Raw genomic sequence first — 24918 nt, forward strand, 5'->3', positions numbered from 1 at the left:
GTGTCGTCAAATATTGACGCCATGGGGTGAGACTGGGTTGAAAGATATCAAGTCTCAGCCAAGAAAAAGTAATGCAAAAGTAACTAAAAGTAACATTAGCATTACTTTTCATAAAAAGTAACTAAGTAACGCAATTAGTTACTTTTTGGGATTAACTTAATACTTGTAAAATAACTTTCCCCAACACTGGGCACTACAGCAGTGTACCTTAATTGCCCAGCTCACAAGCCGCATGCGACTCGGCAAGCTTTAATTTGTGGCTGGCATGGTAGTAAATAAAACGGTGATATGATCATGCAGGCATGCGCTTTTTCTGTTTTTTTCTTCTCCGGACTCTAACTTAGTTTAAGCGTGTTCGATCGTGGCAACGCTTGCACAGAGCGATTGTCATATGACATCGAAGTACTGTGAGATTAGATTGCTTGTTATGCTTTCAAATTGCTCTCGCAGCACAGTAATGTCACTCATCAATTGTTCTGTGCAGCGCCGCACAAAATTAAGAGAAATGTGGCCCCCTAGTGGTTCGGGGACACTGGATCCGCATATTATAAGAATCCTGTTTTGTCAATAAAGGAAATCATCTTGTCTCAGTTACAAATTTGACTGGTAAATGATAAAGAATGATTCGCCCTCGTATTTATTGCATTACAACAGATTGATGAGCAACTAGCTATTTATGACTGGATGTAACTTTCAATACTTTGCGGTAAAGGCGACTCCCCGATTGACTCTGACCTATCAGTGTGGCTCTCATGAAAAAACTAGTGAAGACCACTGCGCTATAGTATCCATCCTTTCACAGTTCCATTGTTCTCACGTTAAAATGAAAGAAAAATCTCTTTACTTAGTTAATTATCACGCCCACCCTTGGGTGAGTAATAAATTACTGTAAACAACAGCATTTAGTAATCCGGTAAATCTCAACTACAACGCAAAGTTATTCAATTTGTTTATCTCACGCAATTGCTCTCACGTTAAAATGAAAGAAAAATCTCTTTACTTAGTTAATTATCACGCCCACCCTTGGGTGAGTAATAAATTACTGTAAACAACAGCATTTAGTAATCCGGTAAATCTCAACTACAACGCAAAGTTATTCAATTTGTTTATCTCACACAATTGCTCTCACGTTAAAATGAAAGAAAAATCTCTTTACTTAGTTAATTATCACGCTCACCCTTGGGTGAGTAATAAATTACTGTAAACAACAGCATTTAGTATTCCGGTTAATCTCAACTACAATCCAAAGATTTTCGGTTTGTTTACAACGCAAAGTTATTCGGTTTGTTTATCTCACGCGATTGCTCTCACGTTAAAATGAAAGAAAAATCTCTTTACTTAGTTAATTATCACGCTCACCCTTGGATGAGTAATAAATAACTGTAAACAACAGCATTTAGTATTCCGGTTAATCTCAACTACAATGCAAAGTTATTCAATTTGTTTATCTCACGCAATTGCTCTCACGTTAAAATTAAAGAAAAATCTCTTAGTTAATTATCACGCTCACCCTTGGGTGAGTAATAAACAACTGTAAACAACAGCATTTAGTATTCCGGTAAATCTCAACTACAACGCAAAGTTATTCGGTTTGTTTACAATGCGAAGTTATTCGGTTTGTTTATCACATGAGATTGCTCTCTTGTTAAAATGAAAGAAACATTTCTTTACTAAGTTAATTATCACACTCACCCTTGGGTGAGTGATAAATAACTGTAAACAACAGCATTTAGTATTCCGGTAAATCTCAACTACAACGGGAAGTTATTTTCGGTTTGCTTACAATGCAAAGTTATTCTGTTTGTTTATCTTACGTGATTTTTCTCATGTTAAAATGAAAGAAAAATCTCTTTACTAAGTTAATTATCATGCTCACCCTTGGGTGAGTAATAAATAACTGTAAACGACAGCATTTAGTTTTCCGGTAAATCTCAACTACAACGCGAAGTTATTCGGTTTGCTTACAATGCGAAGTTATTCGGTTTGTTTCTCTCACGCGATTGCTCTCACGTTAAAATGAAAGAAAAATCTCTTTACTTACAGTAGTTAATTATCACGCTCACCCTTGGATGAGTAATAAATAGGGATGCACCGATACCGATACTGGTATCGGGTATCGGCCTCGATACCACATTTTCTAAAGTGCTCGTTAAAAGTCCCCCGATACCTGGAATCGATATCACGGTCTGAGAAATGTCTATGTTTGAGTGGTGTGTAAGGGGTTAATGCCTCTTGTGTTGTCCAAAGAGGCAGAGTTTGCAACAAACTGGAAAACTAGTCCTTTGTTTTTTTAAATTATATGACTAAAGCTGTTACCTGTAAATTTAAATCATGTTTTTTTATTAAGTACTCTGTATCGGTATCGGCAAGTACTGAAATGCAAGTACTCGTAATCGTATTCCAAAAAAGTGGTATCGGTGCATCCCTAGTAATAAATAACTGTAAACAACAGCATTTACTATTTCGGTAAATCTCAACTACAATACGAAGTTGTTCGTTTTATTTATCTCACGCGATTTTTCTCACGTAAAAATGAAAGAAAAAAGTCTTTACTTAGTTAATTATCACGCTTACCCTTGGGTGAGTAATAAATAACTGTAAACAACAGCATTTAGTATTTCGGTAAATCTCAACTACAATACGAAGTTATTCGTTTTATTTATCTCACACGATTTTTCTCACGTAAAAATGAAAGAAAAATACTCTTTACTCAGTTAATTATCACTCTTACGCTTGGGTGAGTAATAAATAACTATAAACAGCAGCATTTAGTATTTCGGTAAATCTCCACTACAAGGCGAAGTTATTAGTTTTATCTCACACGATTTTTTTTTCTCACTTAAAATTGAAAGACTTACTTACTTAGTTAATTATCACGCTCACCCTTGGGTGGTTCAAAGCCCATGATCATTCTTCAGATACCGGCGTTACCGCCGAGCCATCACTGTTGCGAAGCTCACCGTATATTAGCACCGGAGTAATTAGGTAGCATTAGGTATTATTCACACCTATCCAACTGTATTAAAATGTCGTCACAGTGGCGGGCTTTGCGTTAATGAGAGCGCCTAAGCTGGTGCGCCATCGAGGACACGTCCATGCCTCCCCCCACCCCCGTCGCTGTATTTGTCATGCGGCGTAGTCTCACACAATCAACTTTCAGTTCCTCTTTAATTGCGGCACGGAGCTCCACACAATGACTCGAGCCGAGAGAAGACTCGCCTTGACAGATGTTGTAGGTCTTTGGGGATAAATAAAGAAAAAACAGGCGTAACCTTTCTTACTTGAACTGTAAATCACTTTGTGCTGTTCTCTCTCGCTCTCGCTGTCTCTGTTATAGATGGCAAAATAAATAATGTGTGAAGGTGCGATGATTTGGGTGATTTAGAGAGAGCTTTGAGAAGCGTATTACCGGGGTCTGACAGGAGAGTGGAGATAGGGAGGCAGTGTTAAGAGGCTGGGATAAGAGGCTATGACATTATGTCTGCGGGGTTAGGGTGTCGGGAGTCAAAGCATCAGTTGCTATTACTGGATCGATACCTCTCAGTTTTGCACTTATCTCTGGGCTGATGGTGAGCAGCTTTACTGGATGCACACCAGGGACTGAGCGTGCTGACTTCCTTTTCGTGTCTCTCTCTCTCTCTCTCTCACTCTCTCTCTTTCTTTCTTGTTAGATAATGCCGGTGAGACCTTGAGAAATTAGAATCAGTGCAGAGAGTTCAGAGTGATGCTTTTCTCTGTGTGCACTTTTAGTGCAGTTGCCATTTATTCAACCACATGACGGATTTGTTGCATTTGGGAATGTTGGTTTCACACCAGGACAGTGATGAGGTGATAGTCTTCTTATTTGTAATGTTTTATTTTAAGAATTTAAAAGTGAATATAGCCGACTGAATGGCCTGATACACTGGTTGTTTGTTGAGCATGCAGTCTTATGCTACGTACACACCAAACGCGTAACTCGCTCTATATTACTCGCGGGATTTAACTTCGTGTCATGCAAATTTTTCGCTCGAGTTTAATATTTTCAACTTGGGCAAAGACACGTTTGAGGTAGCAAACACGCATCCCATATCACGTCATTGGTATCGCCCCATGCGAGGACACGTCTGATTGCGTCTTTGCATTGACTTTGTATGTAATCTACTCGCGCAAATCGTTGAACTCGTGTCTGGTGTGAACCCACAGTTAGGTGTAATATTAGAAATTATGCCTTTTATATGAACAGGACAACCGGTGAAGTGTCATCTTCAAACATCCTAATTCATAAGCACAGGAGACACTGACTTGTATAGGCACGTGGCCACGGTGAAAGCGTTCCGGTCACGGCCGTCCTTTGATTTTACGGAGAAAATGTTGTTCGGGAGCGTAAAAGAGCCAAAAGTAGGCGAGTTCCCCATTGGGGTGTTTGCCTTCTTTCAAGCCCTTCATTTCATTAAACTTCAGAAGCTGGAGTTAATCCTTGCTGCAGCGTAAAACAAAAACTCGGCATTCAACAATTGAAAAGGAAAAAAGAAGAAAATACGAGGGGGGAGGGTTGGAAGTAAGAGAAAAGAACAGGGCCGATCGCTCCATATTCATATTCCTATGCAACCGTTATCACTTAAAAGGCTTTCTAATTACAACAACAAGACAAAAACTCTTGGATTCATTCCAGACCCGCTAAATGATAAAATAAGCCCGCGCTCTCTCCTCAGCTTAATCTCCGTAAAGCACCTTGGAGCGCCATCTCCCAAACACATGCCACTGAATGTGGAAATGCCATTTGGAGATGCAGGTGTGACATTTGATAAGAAACTTGTGGATTAAATATGTTCAACTAATGAGGAACCCAGCTACCATCAGGGCAAACTATTGGTCGGATTGTGTGCAGGCTGATAACATTCCACAACTCGATTATTAATAAACAGACCAAGTCTCTCTCTCTCTTTCTCTCTCTCTCTCTCCTTCTGCTGGAAATGTTGTTTCTCATTAAGAACGTGAGGGAGGGAGAGAAAGCGGTCCTGGATGGGTTTTTAAGAGTGCATGTTGATGCTGCACTGAAACAAAAAGTTTCAAGTTGCAGAACAGTTCAAACCCTCAAAGGGGTTTTTCCGTGATGCTGCCGTCTGACCACTTGGTGTGTTGAGGCAGAAGTCCCGAGCCCAGGCTTGACATTTCAAGTGATTTGGAGCAGATTAACACCGCATTAGTGCCATGGCCCGTCAAAGGGTTGTTAATGATGTATGGGGACGCTCAGACTCCAACGATTTAGGGTTGATGTGCAGTTGGTGAAACTGATCAATAAACCCACCCCATGTGCGTCGTGCTCGGCCTAGACTTGATGTGTTTGGGTTCATAGGGTTCCTCTGACTGCTGTCACGTTCCTGCCAAAGTCTCCAGCTCGTCTCATTGGAGAGTGTCGTCCTAAACCTGCTTAGCTCAGCCAGCCGGAGAGAGACTCGGAAAGGACAGCAGCATGTTACCTGGACCAGTGCAAATATCCATATTTAAATTAAAATGAGAAAACCAATTGCATTCTGAGTGCCGGATTTGGCGGAGTTGGGTGTCTTACTTAAACTAGTGCACGTTAAAGGGATAGTTCACCCCAAAATGAAAATTAGCCCATATTTGATGTCAAACGTCTTTTGGGTTTTTGTAATGTAGGGTCTGACCTCAACACATACAACCATAGGTTATAAAGTTTAAAATAATATAAACATTTTTGATTGATGGATGTGCTTTTAAAGTTTTGAAAATGGGGCACTTTTAACATCCAGGTAGACGAGAAACAGAAGTGCGCTGAACTTTTGTTTCATAGGCTTCAACGTGCACTCAAACTAACTAGGCATCAATATCACAAACTCATTAGCAAATGCATACATTAACTACAAAATAAAAACACTTAGACATTTTGCATTGTTTTAGCATGTGCAAATGAAGGTCGCGGGTGTCGCGCTGTCGCTAAAGAAACGCTTTATGATGTTAATTAGAAGTTGGGTTCATTTTCAGTCTCTGCCATCAGCCGTGAGAAGTTCACAGACCCGCTGTTCAACGGCATCCGAACGGGGCCAGCGCGCAGATAACAAACAGGTGAAGGTGTCACGTGCCTCAGTCGCCGGTCAATTACAGAGACAATTGAAACCGTGAGCCAAATGAATCATTCAGACAGCATATCAAACGCTGCCATGTTGTGTGTGCGTGTTCATTTAAAAGATAAACAGAGGAGCAATCTACAATCCACTGTCATTAAAAGAGCCAGAGAGATTTATGGATTTGACCCTTGTCATATTGAAATGGCAGCATAAATATAGTTGTATCTGCTGTATAGTATCTGCAGATAATGACTGTACTGTACGTAACAGCGCTGGGTAAGCTACTTAGAAATTATATTTATTGAACAAATTTAAAGTAGTTCTTGTCTTATGTTTAAGAATATTTTTACTTACTGTAAATGTAAGAAATCATAGTATGTCGATGTGAATTTTATGTATATCTAAAAAAGGTATCCAAACAAAAAGGTTTAAGAACAGAAACTCTTACCTGTTCAAAGTTAGGGTCTCTTGACTGAAATGTTTTTTACAAAAAGATGACCAACAAGACATTGTAGAAAAATGAAGCCAAAATCTCACAAAAATTGCCACTGACATCTTGCACTGATGATGTCATTGGGAGCCATAGGCCGTGCAGTATAATTGTAAAGTGGAGCGGCGGTATTAAAGGATTAGTCCACTTTCTTTAAAAAAATACAGATAATTTACTCACCACCATGTCATCCAAAATGTTGATGTCTTTGTTTGTTCAGTCGAAAAGAAATTATGTTTTTTGAGGAAAACATTCCAGGATTTTTCTTAATTTAATAGACTTTGTTGGACCCCAACAGTTTACAGTTTCAATGCAGTTTAAAAGTGCAGTTTCAAAGGACTCTAAACAATCCCAAATGAGGCATAAGGGTCTTATCTAGTGAAACGATTGTCATTTTTGGCAAGAAAAATAAAAAATCTGCACTTTTAAACCACAACTTCTCGTCTTCCTCCGGTCGTGTGACGCGCCAGCGCGACCTTATGTAATTGCATAATGACGTCGAAAGGTCACGCGTTACATATTTGAAACGCACATTTGCGGACCATTTTAAACAAAGACATTAATTAGTATCATTCCACATACAACAACATCAGAACAGTCCTCTTTCTTCACACTTGTAAACACTGGGGCATAGTTTCGCTAACGTCATCCGTGACCTCTTGGCGTATTACGTGAGGTCACGCTGGTGCGTCACACGACTGGAAGAAGACGAGAAGTTGTGGTTTAAAAGTGAATATTTTTTATTTTTCTTGTAAAAAATGACAATCGTTTTACTAGATAAGACCCTTATGCCTCGTTTGAGATCGTTTAGAGTCCTTTGAAACTGCAATTTGAAACTGCATTAAAAACTTAAAAGTGTTGGGGTCCATTAAAGTCCATTAAAATCCTGGAATGTTTTCCTCAAAAAAAAATTCTTCTCGACTGAACAAAGAAAGACATCAACATTTTGGATGACATTGGTGGTGAGTAAATTATCTGGATTTTTTTTTAAGAAAATTGACTTATCCTTTTAAAACATCCCTAACTGTCCAAAAACACTAAGCATTTAAATAAAATAAAAAATGGTTTGATAACTTGTTTGGGACATCATAAAAACTGTGCCACTAGACAGAATTGAATAAATAGTAATGCATGTAATAATGGATAAGAATTATGTTAATATGCACTCTTACATTTCAAAGTTATTTGTCTGTATGGTTCCATTAAGAACCTTAAAAATTTACAGAACCTTTCTGTTGGGATTGTAAAAAAAACTGTAAAAAAAAGTAAGAAACAAGTTATTTTAAAGAGCACCTATTTCATATATATATATAGACCTAAGACTTGTTTTGAGGTCCAGGGTCACATATAAATTAGTTGCCTTGAACTGAATATTGAAGATAAAGCAGCAAATAAGAGCTCAGAATAGATGGAAACTCATTCAGTATTCTTTAAAAATCATCTCTTGGTGAGACTGCAACAAAATGCTTGATAAAATAACAAGAGTAAGATTTAGCAAATTTGAGGCAAATGTTGACTGCGCCGAAGATGTTAAAATATAACATGGTTTTAAAAAAAAAAACTTGATTAAACCTGGATAAGTTTTCTAAGGTTTGACTCCTGTCATCTTAAAGCCCCTGAGACTCAGAGACCCCAAAGCGTTGGCCCCATTGTCCTGATACATATACAGCATGTGCACATTGACACATATTGAGACAGATGTGTGACAGTAAAAGTGACGTAATACCCAGCGCAAAATTGAGACGTGCTGCAACATTTCATATTTTTCCCTCCCGTTCTCTCTGTTCTCTATGAAGGGAATAAAAGCCTTCGGAAGACACTTTCATCTCTGTGGGCCCGTGCGACAGCTAATCTTTCCCTCCTGTGCAACAACATTTCCACTCCAGTTCCTCTTCACTCCAGATGTATTTGCTCTCCGCACCTGCTCGTGTCCCGTTAAGATTTAAACGGCAAACACAGAATGCCCAAGATAACCTGCACGTGGGAGCTTCTGGAGTCGCTTTACTCCCTCGACATTATTTTAAAAAGCAGATCTGAGAACAGGTCCAGCACCGCTAGAGTGAGACGCGATTATCTCCTGCGATCCTTTTGCAACGCACCACAGTCATTCATCTCTCTTACACACACACACACACACACACATGCAAAGGCCTGATCTGAATTCAAGGATTTTTCCAGGTACGACTGTAGAGTCTGTGATGTGACTTTCATTCTGTTTGTGGTTTCTCTGATGAATTGCCGTTTGGAAATCGTGCAAATCCTGCTTTTCACCACAAGCATAATTGTGTATCACTGCACCTTTACGGATGCATGTCTGTTTGATTTCTGCTAAGATGAGGTGTAAAAATTTTATATGCCCAAAATGCCAAAAATTAAAATAAAATAATAAGTCTCAACTAGTTTTAAACCAGATTTTAAGTTAAAATCTGTCTCACACTTTTAGTGGTTTTACCAACAAAGGCCACTAGGTGTCATTGGTTTGCTGCATACTATTGTCACAAATTAATGAATTACTGTCACCATAGTATTACTACTGCTAAATGTTTTGAAATATGAAAACTACATTACTATAGATTTATATAGTTTGATATATAGTTGGTCAAGATTTCTGTAGATTTATAATTGGATATTAGTGTTATAAATATATAATAATTTATATGCATTCCTATGGGGTCAGTGACTATGCAACAAAATGACTGTTACTACATAATCACTTCACTTTTTTTGAAAATATGCTAATTTTCCAGCTCCCCTAGAGTTAAACATCTGAGTTTTACCGTTTTGGAATCCATTCAGCTGATCTCCGGGTCTGGCGCTACCACTTTTAGCATAGCTTAGCATAATTCATTGAATCTGATTCCCTATTTATCTAATCTCATTGCAGTCTGAGTATCAGTTTAGACATTAATGAAACCTTGTGATTTGCTCCAAAATGAATCTTCCTTAACTTGTCTGGTGTTTTTCACAGATGCATTTCATTTGACCTCCTAAAGTAATGACCCAGGACAGTAAAGCATCCCTCAGGATGAGGCGGTTTCTCAAATATGATGTATATTAAACAGCGTAACTGTTTGCATTTCGCCTGTCAGAATTTCATTATGGAGCATGCGGGCGCTTCTTGTTTTGATACAGTGGTAATTTAAAGAGCCGTCTTAATTGACTTGATTTTTCCTGTACGCGCCGCAGTGAGTCTTGTTGCTTTATTGGGCCACACACAATGCACCAAGTTCAATTTTACCATTCATAATGAATGCAGTCGTGCCATTCAAATGCAGCCATAAGCACACAGCAGATAAGAATTTAATTAAATGTAGATTAAAACCAAACAGGAAAACACACTCGCTGATAATTTTTTATCACGTCCCGTGGTCATATTTTTTCTCCTCCTTCCTACTTTCAACTAGTTCTTCCTAGGGCTACAGGACACTCTCTCTCTCTCTCTCTCTCTCTCTCTCTCTCTCTCTCTCTCTCTCTCTCTCTCTCTCTCTCTCTCTCTCTCTCTCTCTCTCTCTCTCTCTCTCTCTCTCTCTCTCTCTCTCTCTCTCCTTGCAAAAGTGGAAGCACCTTTTTGACTTTGCTGCCCTGAGATTGAAGGGAAATGCAAGATGGCGAGCGGCCGCAGGTTTAATCAGCTGTAGGAAGGAGAAATGAGGGGCAGGAGGAAGAGGAGGGGTGGCTCGTGAAGTTAACATGAATTATACGCGCAAACTAAATGTCGCAGCAATGTATCCGATTCCTTCGGTTAGCTGCTGGAAATGCCAGCTCAGCACATGCACAACAGGGTTTATTTATTTGATTTGATCTGATCTGCATGCATTTTACACTGGATTGTGCTTGCAATTGTCACATGCATATTTTCGATTGACATTCGAGTAATTCCAGCGTTATGGACGTGACATTTTCAGTCAAAATTTAAAATAATATTTCTCAGAGAATGTATATTGAACCATCTGTTTATATTTTCGCAAACACCCATTGATAGATTCCAGACATCAGAAAAATATCAGTCTATGCATTTACATTTAAGCATTTAGCAGACGCTTTTATCCAAAGCATTTTATCCAAAATGCATTTTAATTTAATTCACAGAAATCACAGATGTATGAAGTTTCACAAAACATTTAAATTTTTGTAGTTTTTCGTCATATTCAAACACGTGCATGTTTCCCTGATCTAACATAATCTGTATGACCGCGGTGTAACGGTACTCCGCTGTGTGACGTGCCGCATTACCACCTTAGGTGTGCATTATTTTCGAATAATTCAACAGCCCGTCGTCAATTATTCCTTATATATAAAGGTTATAGGTTATATTAGATCTGGGAAATATGTATGTGTTATGGATATGACAAAAAATTACAATGTTTTGGAAGAGTTCATACTTCTGTGCATTTAAATGCATAAACCAGAAGCAATAATACCCAACAAATGTAGGAGGGATGACTCTTTAAAGAACATAAAATATGTATGTGTGCTTATTTATGAGCAATCATAAACAATGTTTTGGATGTGACATTTCTCCGTTATGTGCGTGACAAGTCTGGAAGCTGTGCTTACACAGGATGTTGGTTGTAAATGCTTGAAAAATCCTCATCAAAATCCTCATTAAACCAAAGCAGTCTCATTAGACATGCCGTTTTGATTCTCTTATCAATGTGAGGTCACATTGATAAAGCCCTGCCCACTTACAGTCCTCCATTACCATAATTTCCACCCTGAGTGGGTTGTAATCTGTCCACTAGATACTATTAGGTGATTCTCGCGAAATTAGTCTTATGAGGTGTCATGAAACATTTTGATAAAAAAGTAAATGCAAAGTAATAGTATCAAAATAAGGTTTTTTTTCACATTTAAGGGGAAAAATTTCATTACCGCAACGTGTCCATGACTGGATTTGGGTTCTTTGACATGGAAATATTTATAATTAAAAAATCTAAAAAATTAAAAGCTTCAGTGCATTTTATACTATATACATTTACAGTGAAGAAATATGTGGTATTTGGTGATCATTGGTAAATGTAGAGACAATATTAAGGAATATAAATGTGTCCATGAAAAATGTTCTCATTCTCCCCAACAATTTTCAATTGTTTAAGCCCTAAAGAAACTAACATTTTCAAAAAAGATTTGTTGGAAGGGACATAATTGATTGTGACACTCAAGATGACAACTTTTTAGTTCTCATTACCGAAACATGAGTCTGTAAATGCATATATTTAATAGTTATATTGCATGTTGCGGTAATGATAATTTTTTATAATGATAATCTAAAAAATGTAAATAATTCTATATGAAATATTTTTTAAATCCTCTAAAAATAATGGTTATAGTAACCTCAGAAATTAAAATTGGCTTTAATGGCTTTTTAAAAAAATCTGATGCTGGATTTGGAAATGAAATTCAGGTGTGTTTGGTTAGGGGTGGAACTAAACTCTGCAGGACAGTGGCCCTCCAGGACCCAGGGTTCCCCACTTCTGTCTTAGATTGTATTAATCAGATCTATTTGAACTGAAAGCACTCATTGTCTGTTGGTAAGGAAGTAAGGAGCTGTAGCTAATTTGCATTTAAAGGAACAGACATGAAAACAGCACGTTTTTGCTCCCATCCAAATAGGGGCATTTTAGACACGCTGTAATAAATGATCTGTGGGGTATTTTGAGCTGAAACTTCACAGGCACGTTCTGGGCACACCTGAGACTTATATTACATTTTGTGAAAAGGCCATAATATGTGCCCTTTAACTATCTGGTTGGAATGCGTTTTTTAAATAAAGAGTTGCTGTCAAGTTAACATCCTTTAAGTGTCCAAGTAGAGGAACCTCAACTATGATAAATCCACTCATGTTTGACAACCAGCAAGTTACCTATTATTTGTCTTATTGTTAAAAGTGTATGTGGATTTTTATAGTATAAGTACAGTATAGCTTTAAACTGCATATTTCATTTTGCTCTGAAAGCACATTTGTGCTTTTATTAATATATTAACATTAAAATGTTTTTAAAGCATTGACTTTCATAAGTCTGTTTTAAATCCTTTTTGAGTCACTGTAGGATTCATTTATATAATAATATAACCATATGTATCACTGTATTGTGTGCAATTAAAAAGATTTATTTTCATACAGTATATATGAAGAAATCTAGAAGTGTTTTGCTGGTCTAGCATGAGAAGTTTAGCAGATGTTAAGCGCTCATTAAAATGTTCTTGTATTCAGCAATTTTATAAAGTACAGAATCTGTGTGCCTGAAATAGGCAAGTGTTCTCCATCTGGTGCATTTCTCTCTCGAAAAGATTTTTTTTGGGCTGATTTTTGTCACATTTTTTGCAAAGCGAAACCTTTCAACGTATTCCCAAAAAAGATTTAATAATACTTTGCATGCATCAGCCTGAGGGATGTTTCTTCCCAAACAGTGTTTTTGCCATTTAAGTTCTTCTGGGATGATCGTGGAGCCAAAAAAACGAGAACTCTATCATGTCTCAAATGCCACAAACTCGGACACACAGCAGCCAGAGTGGGCACACCCTGGCACGGCGTTTCCCGTTCCACGGGTGCCAGGACTGGTGTGTGCTGTGGTGAATATGTTCCACTCTATTACCCCTGTGCCTGCCGTCCACCTTTACTGTGAGGAAAAGAGCAATTTCCTGTCGCAGTCTGTTTGATCAAGTGCTAAACCCTCATGATCAATAGAGAGACAGATGTCAGCTCCAGATGGCCGTATGGCAGTACCTGGGGCAGTGGACGGGCCGTGCCAGAACGACAGCATGCCACTGTGCAGGGGCAGCAGTGTCCCCTCCCGCCGCACCAGCCGACAAACGCAATTAGATCCTTTAGCCTCTGACTGTTTATTCGGATGCTCGAAGCGACCAAGGACGTAATTAGCTCACGCTTTAAGCAATATGTGGAAATACGGAAGGGTTATGGTGCAAACGTTTCAGATTCCTCAGCTTGGATCGTATGTGACGGTGGCCGCCGTGGTCTGGTCGTGTGGAAGTGTCTCTTGCAGTTACTGAATTTGGCAGAATAAATGTTTTACCAAATTAGGCAGTATTGAATAAAATAAAACCCACTGTAGGTCTGAGGTATTATTTTACTGTGTGATTGACTGCATGGATGCTTAAAGTCTCCTTATGTTACCACAATTCACAGCGGTAAACTTATAATAATGATTTGTAAGGTAAGCTGTTGTGTCAGATTGTGTGGAAAATCTCACAAAGTTGTTTTTCAATACACAAAAAAATTATTTTGCAGCACAAAAGGGTGATTCTCACGAAATCCAGACTTAGAAAGTGTCCAGCATAAGAATTTTTAAAAAGCCCTTGAAGGCAATTTTTTGCACATAAAAGACTAAGGTCTGAACTTACTATAACCATTATTTTAAGAGGATTTAAAAATATTTCCTATAGAATAAGTAAAATTTTTTAGATTATCATTATCAAAAATTATCATTACCGCAACGTGATATTACATTAAATATATGCATTTACATACTCATGTTTCGGTAATGAGAACTAAAAAGTTGTCTAGGTACTATGACAAACAAAATTTCAAATTTTATCTGGATAAAAAAATAAGAACTGCTTATCTGGCAGCCATCTTGAGTGTCACAGTCAATTATGTCCCTTTTTTGGAAAATGTTAGTTCCTTGAGAGCTTGAACAATGATTGAAAATTGTTGCGGAGGATGAGAAAATTGGTCTTGAACACATTTATATTCCTTATTATTGTCTTTACATTTAACCAATGATCACTAAACACCACACCTTTCTTTACTGTAAATGTTTATAGTATAACATGCACTGAAGCTTTTTATTTTTTAGATTTTTTTAATTGTAAATATTTCCATGTCAAATAACCCAAATCCAGTCATGGACACGTTGCGGTAATGAAAATTTTCCCCTTAAATGTGGAAAAAACAACAAAATTGGTTTGTATGATGTCATTTGAAATCATGTGCAAAATAGTAATGTTTGTAACTGTATGCTTCTAATTTTGATAACATTTAATCATGACACATAAATAAATGTTTCCTGACACCTCAAAAGTCTAATTTTGCCAGAATCACCCAAAAGTTCATGGGTTCAATGCCCAGGGAGCACGCATACTGATAAAATGTATAGCTTAAAATGCATTGTAAGTCGCTTTGGGTAGGCATCTGACAAATGCATAAATGTACATAAAATAATCAGCAATTTTGTGTTTCAAACATAAAAGAGATGCCAATAGAGAGGCAAAAGTTACATATCGCACCTCTTATGAAAGTGATCATTGTCTTCCTTTTCCTAAAGCGCACTTTCTGATATTGACACCTACAACGAGCAGACATCTTTGTCAGCTTTCCTCCTGAGATCTGTACATGTCGCAGCTATCCGTCATCTTCCAAAATGGTTGACAGGTGCATCAATCTGGCTCAATCTCCCACGAAAAATGCCACTGCCAGACGGCTTCCAAAGAAGAGGAGCCGTGCATTTGCATGAGGGCGAGCGTCCATGCGCCCATGTGGCACGGGGGACGGAGCCATGTTGGAAGTGTGCGGTCCCGCTGGAGCCTGGCCGTTCACCTGCTCCCCGGCGTGAGGCATGCTGGGAAGGGGACGTGGGCCACCGACCACAGCTGGGAGTCTCAACACCACCGCTCCCCCCCGTCACCACGGAGGCGTGACGTCCCATTAACGCTGATGGTCAGGACGGATGGCACGAGCTTGTTTTCTACCAGCGGGTGCCGCGGTAAACACATGTCGGCTAGCCGCAACCAATGCAAAGAACGGAGAAAATAATCTGCTGTCTGTAATGACAAAGCGTGCATCGGTCTCTGTGAAAACGTTTGCTGTCTTTACCTGTAGAGAGGCATACTGTATAACACAGAGGGAGGTCTTTTAAAGACCCTGTCTGTGAAATGTAAAGGCTTGTGATCTAATTCTGAGATGAGGAGCATCAAAGTTTGATTTCGATCACTGGTTTCACAATCTTTGACTTTTTTTACATTCTGATTTTATGTAGAAAACAATCAATGACTTTAGTTTGATTTTCACAGGCAGGGTTACAATTCTGTTTAATTCTTGAGTGTTTACAGTGTGTTTGTAATTCGGAATTTGCAATTTAGTTTCTAATTAAACTGTGCTCATTTTATTTTTCTCTGCGGGATGCTTTTCATCCCACGTCTAATATAAATGTTTTTTACTTTAGTTTGATTGTTAACAAAGTTTAGTTTTGGCGTTTTAAACTGACGAGCGGATGCGTTTTTAATGTTAATTCTCATCAGAGCTGTTCTTGTCAACATCGTAAATTGAAGGATTTGTCAGCGTGATACTGAAATCTCCATATGAAGATGCACTTCTGAATTGGTTTTGAATCATTAGGAAAGCACTGAATTTTGAGTATTATACAAAACGTATCAGTATTTGGTTAGGAATATTTACCATCTTGATCTGCTGGTATAAGCATGTGTGAAATGACTGTAATGATCTGGGCTATTTATGCTTCAGACAATTTTGTAAAACAATCATCACAAGACAATGAAATGCTTGAAATGCTTACAAAATGAGTAAATGGTCTTTTCTGGGTATTGAGAAAGGGACAAGTAGCTGTTTATTATCTCTGCGGTTCCTCTCGTGTGGTTTTGGGACGAGCGGAGGAGTTGTGATAGGACCGGGCTCTTATGATCTGTATTACAGTATGGGAAGAGTGCCTCCTTATGGCCATACATGACATAACAGTAGAGATACTGGACTGTTTAGATTCAAAATTAAATGCATGCTATTTATTTTTGTATTGACAAGTAGACCCATTTAACTGGGCAAGCAAGATTTTTTATAAGTATGCATTTAGCAGATTTGAGATTCAAGCTATACATTTCATCACTATGTGTGTGTGTTCTCTAGGAATCAAACTAACAACCTTTGCATTTCTAATGCATTGCTTTACCAATTGAGCTACAGGATGATTGTATTTCAGAGTAAAACAAGATTTCTATAACAAATAAATGTGACCAGAATGTAGCCAGGTGGAAAAATAAGAAGGATTTGTAAAAGGAAATTCGAGGCAGAGCAAGTTATTGCATGTGGATTAAAGATTATGAATACACTTTTGTTATCTGGAATAAGATGAATTGTGCAGTAAGTCCAGAAATGTGCATAAATAGTCACTCGAATGTCACTCTTTTCATTGTTTGATTTGAATTTTGCTTGTCTAATTCTTAGTAAGAACAAAATGATTCAGTCAGTGGTTGTTTGTTAGTTTCAGAGGGTTTTATGACAGTTTCAATAAAAGATCGAGGTCTCTAGCAAGGTTTTTAATTATGCAAACAGCTTTACTCACTATTAATAATAATAATGCATTTTGTAATGCCAGTATATATTTTATAAACCTGTTTTTGCTGCTACAATGCAAAATTAATCTAAATTGAATGTATTAATTTGTATGCATTTGTAAAATGTATAGTGAATAAATACTGGAGGTCTAGAAAAAACACAATTTTATGCATCAATCACGTTTAGAGATCCATATCCATGATTTGTCTTTCTGCGCTCCAGATTTATTTTTGGCCGTTGGTGCCGCGGGGTTCGGGTTTGTGCAGCCGTCCGTCTGGACAGATGGGAGAAACAAACACGGATACTGTATGTTTAACAATGCATTTTACAGCAAACTATTAAATTCTTGTGCAAACATTTCAGGAGCTGTCCTCAGGCCAGTTCATTACCGGACTCCTTCTGTCAGTGTTTACCACAGTGCTGTCGTTTTTAAAGTGATCATTCAAAGTGAGAGCTCAAGGCTTGAAGGCACACCGTGGCCTTTACTGTTAGCGTTACACGTGTAATTGCATAATGCGGTAGCTTCCTGTAATTCCTTTATGCGAACATCTTTAAGTAAGTGTTTAAAAGCATCATTAGTGCGAATTAAGGGGAGTTTGAGGTATGAGGACGAGGCCGGCTGGTGGCTGGTGGATTTTCCAGTGCGAGATTGCATGAAAAGAGGCTTTTTTTAAAGTTATCAGCTCTGTGTACAGGATACCGGGTTTTGATTGTTTTAATGAAGCAGCTGGCGTATTGTGTGTCCTTAATTCCTCCATTGTTTTTGGAATATGTCAGAGTTCTTTATTCTTTTATCAGGTGAGCTGCAGGAGGAAAGAGACAATAGCTTTCATTGCCACCGCATTGGCCGCAATACAAAGGCCTTTTTGCAGGAGACAGCTCGCAGGCAAGCCCAGCACCGCACCGGTTCACCGAAGGGTTCGGAGCGTGTACCCTCACGCTGCGGCCGTCGGGCGACCGGTGAATTTGGGTGCGTGAACTCGTAATGGTGCAGGCAGGAAACCTCAATCTCACTGATGGCTCTTGAAGTTTGACTCGGCGACCATCTTGTGTTTAGAAGGGAAATCATTTTTAAATGTTTCCAAACCAATATAAAGGGCGTTGTATCCTTCAGTTAAGGGTAGGGGCTGTTTTCTAAATCATATCATCCTATGTAATGTCAAGAAAATAACCTGGAGCAGTTTAATATATTTTAATGAAGTGTCATTAAAGGGGACATTTCATTTTTTAAGATGTCAAATAAATCTTTGGTGTGCCCAGAGTAGGGGAGAGCAGGGCACAACCTAACGCTTTTTGGTTTTTGCTCAATCATTCAAAAATATTTGAGTTTGATTAATTATATTTTTACACAAGCAACACCCACACATCTCTGCTACAAATGAACATTTGAAGTTTGTTTCTAGTACTTACCATTCTTGGACAATTACACCAAACATGACAGAAGTGCAAACGTTACAACTTACCCCATAGGTGGAGTTAATTGTAACAGGCAGGGGGTTAGTTGTAACACTTGCTAAAAATTATGTTTGCCGGCAAATATTTCAATACTATTTTGTCTATATACTTGAAGTGGATATTGTTTATATATCTGTCTATAATAGACAGGTATCCACACTGTATTCATTCATCCAGCCCTTTTCTAACAATAGTTCAATTATAAATGGATACAAATGTCTAAATATGTGAGAAAAAGCAGCACAATTATGACAAAACATTTTTTTATATGTGACCCAGTCTGTAACCATGCTGCAGTTTCAAATTCAAATTCTGAGATAATGAAAATCAAAGTCTGATTTTAGCCATTCATTTCATTATGATTTCAATCTTTGACGTGACCTTATTCAATCAATATTAAAGATATGAACAAAAATAAATTTGACACACAATTTTTAATCAGAGAGGAACTTTTTTTTGTTGGTAGCCAGCAATCATTCGTGTGTAGCCGATTTAAAACAACGGCAAGAATTACTCTAACGTTAGTGTTTTTCATATCTTAAGTGCTGAGGGGTTAGTTGTAACACAGCGTTACAATTAACCCCGCTGGGTAAAAATATTTTCAAGCCCACCAAAAAAGTTGCTAAGAGCTGCAGACATATTTCAAAACGATGCTATGTTTTAGTCAACAAGACACTGATTAATATGACATAACATTGGATTTGGTATCTTACACACCCAACTTAGAAACCGAAAAAAAACATTATACATTTCCAATAATTTTGGCAGCGTGAAAGAAATACCAGAAAAACAAAATACTCAACCTTGTGCAACAATGTAAACAGTCCGTGTTACAACTAACCCCGCGTTAGTTTTTGCCCCGTGTGGGGTTATGGCTCAAAATACCATATAAATAATTTTTTATAAACTGTTAAAATTGCCACTTTGTAGTTGTGAGCAAAAATGTACTGTTTTTGGGTGTGTCCTTTTATATGCAAATGAGCTGATCTCTGCACTAAATGACAGTGCCGTGGTTGGATAGTGCAGATTAAGGGGTGGTATTATCCCCTTGTGACATCACAGGGGGAGCCAAATTTCAATGACATTTCACATGCTTGCAGAGAATGGTTTACCAAAACTAAGTTTCTGGGTTGTTCCTTTTTATATTTTCAAATAAAGCACTTAAACAAGGAAAAAGTCAGATTTTCATGATATGTCCGCCTTTAACTATAAAAAGGTTTTGAGTTTTTTTGAGTGATTTTCAAACAAGTCTGTGATGGAGCAGTAGTCTGTCTGTACTACAGTACAGAAGTGATTTTAATACACTTCATACTTCAGACTGCTGTCTGCTTTTCTTCTGTAAGTAATGAGTTCTTCACGAAACTTCAGCAGTGCGGTGAGCAAGCAGAGGTGACCTGCGCCCTCCTGCTGTTACAGGTGACAGTTTTGATCAGCGCTGATGGCGACGGGAGTTTTGTTATTTTAATTAGGAGATAAGGAACGAGAGAGGCTCTCCAGGCAGTGTGTGGTGTGTGACAGGATCCTGCTGATGAAGAACCCGTCTGAAGAGCGTGTCTCCTCGCTCCAGATTCACGCTGTGATAAGTCGCTCTTTCTGGCAGCGGTGGGGCGTTTCTAACACACGCCGAAGCTCTCGCAGTATTAACAGCCTATTTTATCCTTAAACTTATTTATGACTTCTATATCTGATCTGATTTTATCATACTGTATGTGTGATTTTTGGCCGGCCCTGAACATTTTTGAATTGTGGGGAAGTGAATGAGCAATTTCTGGTGGTGAATGTTCTTTGAGATTGATGTTAATAGCTTGACCTTTTTTTCAGGGTTTCCTTTAAGCAGGAATATTTGGACTCTGAGTAAAGCTTGCACGACTAGTCATTTTTACTCCAGACTAGTCCAGAAAAGTTGTCTGAATATGAATTGTCTTTATTTGTGTTTTAAAATACACATGATAAGTATTTGCTGTTTCCAGGAGCTTCCTTCATACGTTACATGTAGTAAATAACACAAGGATATAGGGGAAATTAAATATGAAGAATTAAAAGATGTATTACAGGGATAGTCCACCCTAAATTGAAAATTATGTCATAATTTTCTCATCTTCATGTTGTTCTTAACCTGTATGAATGCAAAAGAAGATATTTTGATAAATGATGGTAAGCAAACAGCTGATTGTAACCATTGACTTCCATAGTAGGAAAACCAATATTATGAATAGTATTGTGATAAATTATGAAGAAGATATTTTGATAAATGATTGTAAGCACACAGACTTCCATAGTATTTGTTTATCCTACTATGGAAGTCAGTGGTTACAATCAGCTGTCTGCTTACCATCCTTTATCAAAATCTTCTTTTGTGTTTATCAAAAAAAAAAAATCATAGAGATCTAGAAGATGAGAAAATGATGACAGAATTAAATTTTCGGGTAAACTATACCTTTAAGATTTTGTACAGGGTGTACATTAAAGGTCCACTGTGGAATTCTAGCAGCATCTAGTGGTGAGACTATGAATTGCAACCGAGCTCACCCCTCCCTTTCGAAACACATATCAATCAGAAATCAATGATTCGATTGAGACTTTAGCCTGGATTGCAAGCAGAAACACAACAGTGCTAATGTTTTATTTGCCCACTCTTTCCCACAGGTGGTCAGCTGTGGTGCACCACAACCAAGAGCATGATGGAAGGCGAGGAACTGTTGGCGTTCGCTGTGGACTTTGACTCTCGATTGCAGGCGGTCAATCACATGTCTCTCGGTGAGGGCATGTACCCAGCACGTCTTCTGGACACCATTCAGCTCCTGCCCCAGCAAGCAGCAATGGCCTCTATATTACCCACAGCTATAGTCAACAGTAAGCACCATTTCTATTGTCACACAAACTGTATCAGGAATAAAACATTCACTCCTTCGACGCAGCTCCAAACAAACGCCTTATTTGGTTTAGAGCATACCTATACCACCAAAATATATGCATAAGTTATTCAAGGATTAACCTCTGCATGGGGAGAAGATACCCTACCCTTCGGTTCAGGGGTACAGGAAACATGATTGGACATTAACCAACCTTGTAATTGGAATTGTTTGTTGACTTTATCAGGGCGATCTGGAGTTCAGTTTGACATGGGGAATGATGCTAGCAGATGATGCAATGTTTTCATTTGCCCTTGAGAAAAGGGCACAGGTCTGCAGAAATCATCTCCGCTGCCATGAAACTCCAGAATAAATGCAGAGTAGATTTATTTAAGTTTTTTTTTTATTAGGATATTTAAGGCATTTCCCGTTGTATTCTCTCAACCCGTGAACAGATCATACAGAAATCCCAAAATGTATGATTTTGGGAGTGACACATTACAATCGTGTTTTTGTATAAATAATTATCTTATTAAAAATGTTTTCTTGTTCAATAATTTCAATAAACAATTCAAGTATAAATCAAGTATTTCACTACATTACACATGATTACTATGTGATTGATAAAACTTGAAACTTAAAACAAACAAGACTTTATATTTAAAATGAAATTATGCAATTTATCAGCTTTCTTACATCAAAGACTGACTTGTCCATATGTTATTCATACAAGAAATATATTGTACAGACATAAAAAAAAACGTATGATATCATCAGCAACAGCCTTGTATCAGATCAACTACCATTTTGACATCATATCCAAACGGCCTTGTGTCATCATGAACAGATCAGACACCATCATGACATCACTACCGATGGCTTCTATTGTCATCAACACATCAGCCACCATCATGACATCATTACTGGTGTCTTTGTGTCGTCATAAACAGATCAGACACCATTATCACATCATTAGCGACGGCTTTGTGTCTTCATAAACAGATCAACTAACATTATGACATCATCACTGACAGCTTTGTGTTGTCAGGAACAGATCAACCCCATTATGACATCATCACCAACGACCATGTGTCGTCATGAACAGATCAACCCCATTATGACATCATCACCAACGACCACGTGTCGTCATGAACAGATCAACCCCATTATGACATAATTATAGACGTCTTTTTGTTGTCATGAACAGATTAATCCCATTATGACATCATCACTGACGGCCTCATGTCATCATGGACAGATTAGCCCCATTATGACATTATCACCAACGGCCTCGTGTCATCATGAACAGCTCAACTCCATTATGACATTATCACAGACGCCTTTGTGTTGTCATGAACAAATCAACCCTATTATGACATCATTACCGATGGTCTCATGTTGTCATGAACAGATCCACGCCATTATGACATCATCATTGACAACTTTGTGTCATCAAGTAACAGATCAACCCCTTTATGACATCATCACCAACAACCTCATGTCATCATAAACAGATCAACCCCATTATGACATCATCTCAAACGCCTTTGTGTTGTCAGTAAACAAATCTACCCCATTATGACATCATTACCGACGGCCTCATGTTGTCATGAACAGATCAACGCCATTATGACATCATCACCGACAGCTTTGCTTTGTCATGAACAGATCAACCCCATTATGACATCATTACCGAAGGCCTCATGTTGTCATGAACAGATTGACTTCATTATGACATCATTACCGACGGCCTCATGTTGTCATGAACAAAATAACCCCATTATGGCATCATCACCGACAGCTTTGTGTCATCATGAACAGATCAACCCCATTATGACATCATCACAGACAGCTTTGTGTTGTCATGAACAAATCAACACCATTATGACATCATCACTGAAAGCCTTGTGTCATCATGAACAGATCGACACCATTATGACATTATCACTGACAGCCTCGTGTCATCATGAACAGATCAACCCTATTATGACATCATTACAGACGGCCTCATGTTGTCATGAAAAGATCAACTCCATTATGACATCATCACCGACAGCCTTGTGTCATCATGGACATATTAGCCACATTATGACATCATCACCAACAACCTCATGTCATCATAAACAGATCAACCCCATTATGACATCATCTCAAACGCCTTTGTGTTGTCATTAAACATATCTACCCCATTATGACATCATTACCGACGGCCTCATGTTGTCATGAACAGATCAATGCCATTATGACATCATCACCGACAGGTTTGCTTTGTCATGAACAGATCAACCCCATTATGATATCATCACCAACAGCCTTGTGTCATTATGAACAGATCAACCCCATTATGACATCATTACCGAAGGCCTCATGTTGTCATGAACAGATTGACTTCATTATGACATCATTACCAACGGCCTCATGTTGTCATGAACAAAATAACCCCATTATGGCATCATCACCGACAGCTTTGTGTCATCATGAACAGATCAACCCCATTATGACATCATCACAGACAGCTTTGTGTTGTCATGAACAAATCAACACCATTATGACATCATCACTAAAAGCCTTGTGCCATCATGAACAGATCAACATCATTATGACATTATCACTGACAGCCTCGTGTCATCATGAACAGATCAACCCTATTATGACATCATTACAGACGGCCTCATGTTGTCATGAACAGATCAACCCCATTATGACATCATCACAGACAGCTTTGTGTTGTCATGAACAAATCAACACCATTATGACATCATCACTAAAAGCCTTGTGCCATCATGAACAGATCAACATCATTATGACATTATCACTGACAGCCTCGTGTCATCATGAACAGATCAACCCTATTATGACATCATTACAGACGGCCTCATGTTGTCATGAAAAGATCAACTCCATTATGACATCATCACCGACAGCCTTGTGTCAACATGGACATATTAGCCACATTGTGACATCATCACCAACGGCCTTGTGTCATCATGAACAGATCAGGCACCACCATGACATGACAGACGGCATTAAATTTCACACACAGTGCATACACACTCTTAAATACTGTATAAAGATTCTAAATACGGCTCTGTGGAACCTTTCTCCATTAGAAGAAAACTTATTTGCAAAGAATGTGGATGTTACAGGGTCTTTATGAAACTACACAGCCCCATAAAGCACCTTTTAGGAACTTTTATTTTTAAGAGTCCAGCTTTGTTCTCTCTACATATTACAGAGGAAAATAAAAATTTGTTAAAGGGATAGTTCACCCAAAAGTGATCGGTTTGGTTTTAAACATTCCTCAAAATATATTCCTTTGTGGTCATCAGAACAAATAAATTTATACAAGTTTGTAACAACATGGGAGTGTATAAATTATTACATAATTTTACTTTTTTAATAATCACTTTAACACTAAAAAACTACAGACTTGACCTCCGAGCATTGCCTTCACTTTCTTGTTGCTGTCTTTCAGAGGACATCTTTCCCTGTAAAGCATGTGGGATATGGTACAGGAGTGAGAGAAACCTGCAGGCTCACCTGATGTATTACTGCAGTGGACGACAGAGAGAACCCGATAATATCCCTGAAGAGACTGATGCCAGTTCTCACCAAACGCCAAGTATCTGTCCTTTCCCACAATGCAACAAGAGCTTCAGCAACCCTCGTGCCCTGGAGATGCACCTGAGCTCACACAGCGGTGAGTATGCTGGGATGCATTTTAATAGTTGCCAAGCGAAATGC

The 24918-nt window shown here is 38.3% G+C and overlaps 1 protein-coding gene across 1 annotated transcript in view; it reads left to right on the forward strand.

Annotated features, from left to right (window-relative positions):
• Positions 1-24918, forward strand: part of zfpm2a (zinc finger protein, FOG family member 2a) — a 213667-nt gene that overhangs the window by 185063 nt on the left and 3686 nt on the right. The window contains exons 6-7 of the mRNA XM_065298721.2: positions 20969-21175; positions 24650-24874. Of these exons, the coding sequence (XP_065154793.1) occupies positions 20969-21175; positions 24650-24874 (432 nt within the window). The remainder of the gene's footprint in view (positions 1-20968; positions 21176-24649; positions 24875-24918) is intronic.

This window comes from Paramisgurnus dabryanus, chromosome 13 (genome assembly GCF_030506205.2).
Source record: "Paramisgurnus dabryanus chromosome 13, PD_genome_1.1, whole genome shotgun sequence".
NCBI lineage: Eukaryota > Metazoa > Chordata > Actinopteri > Cypriniformes > Cobitidae > Paramisgurnus > Paramisgurnus dabryanus.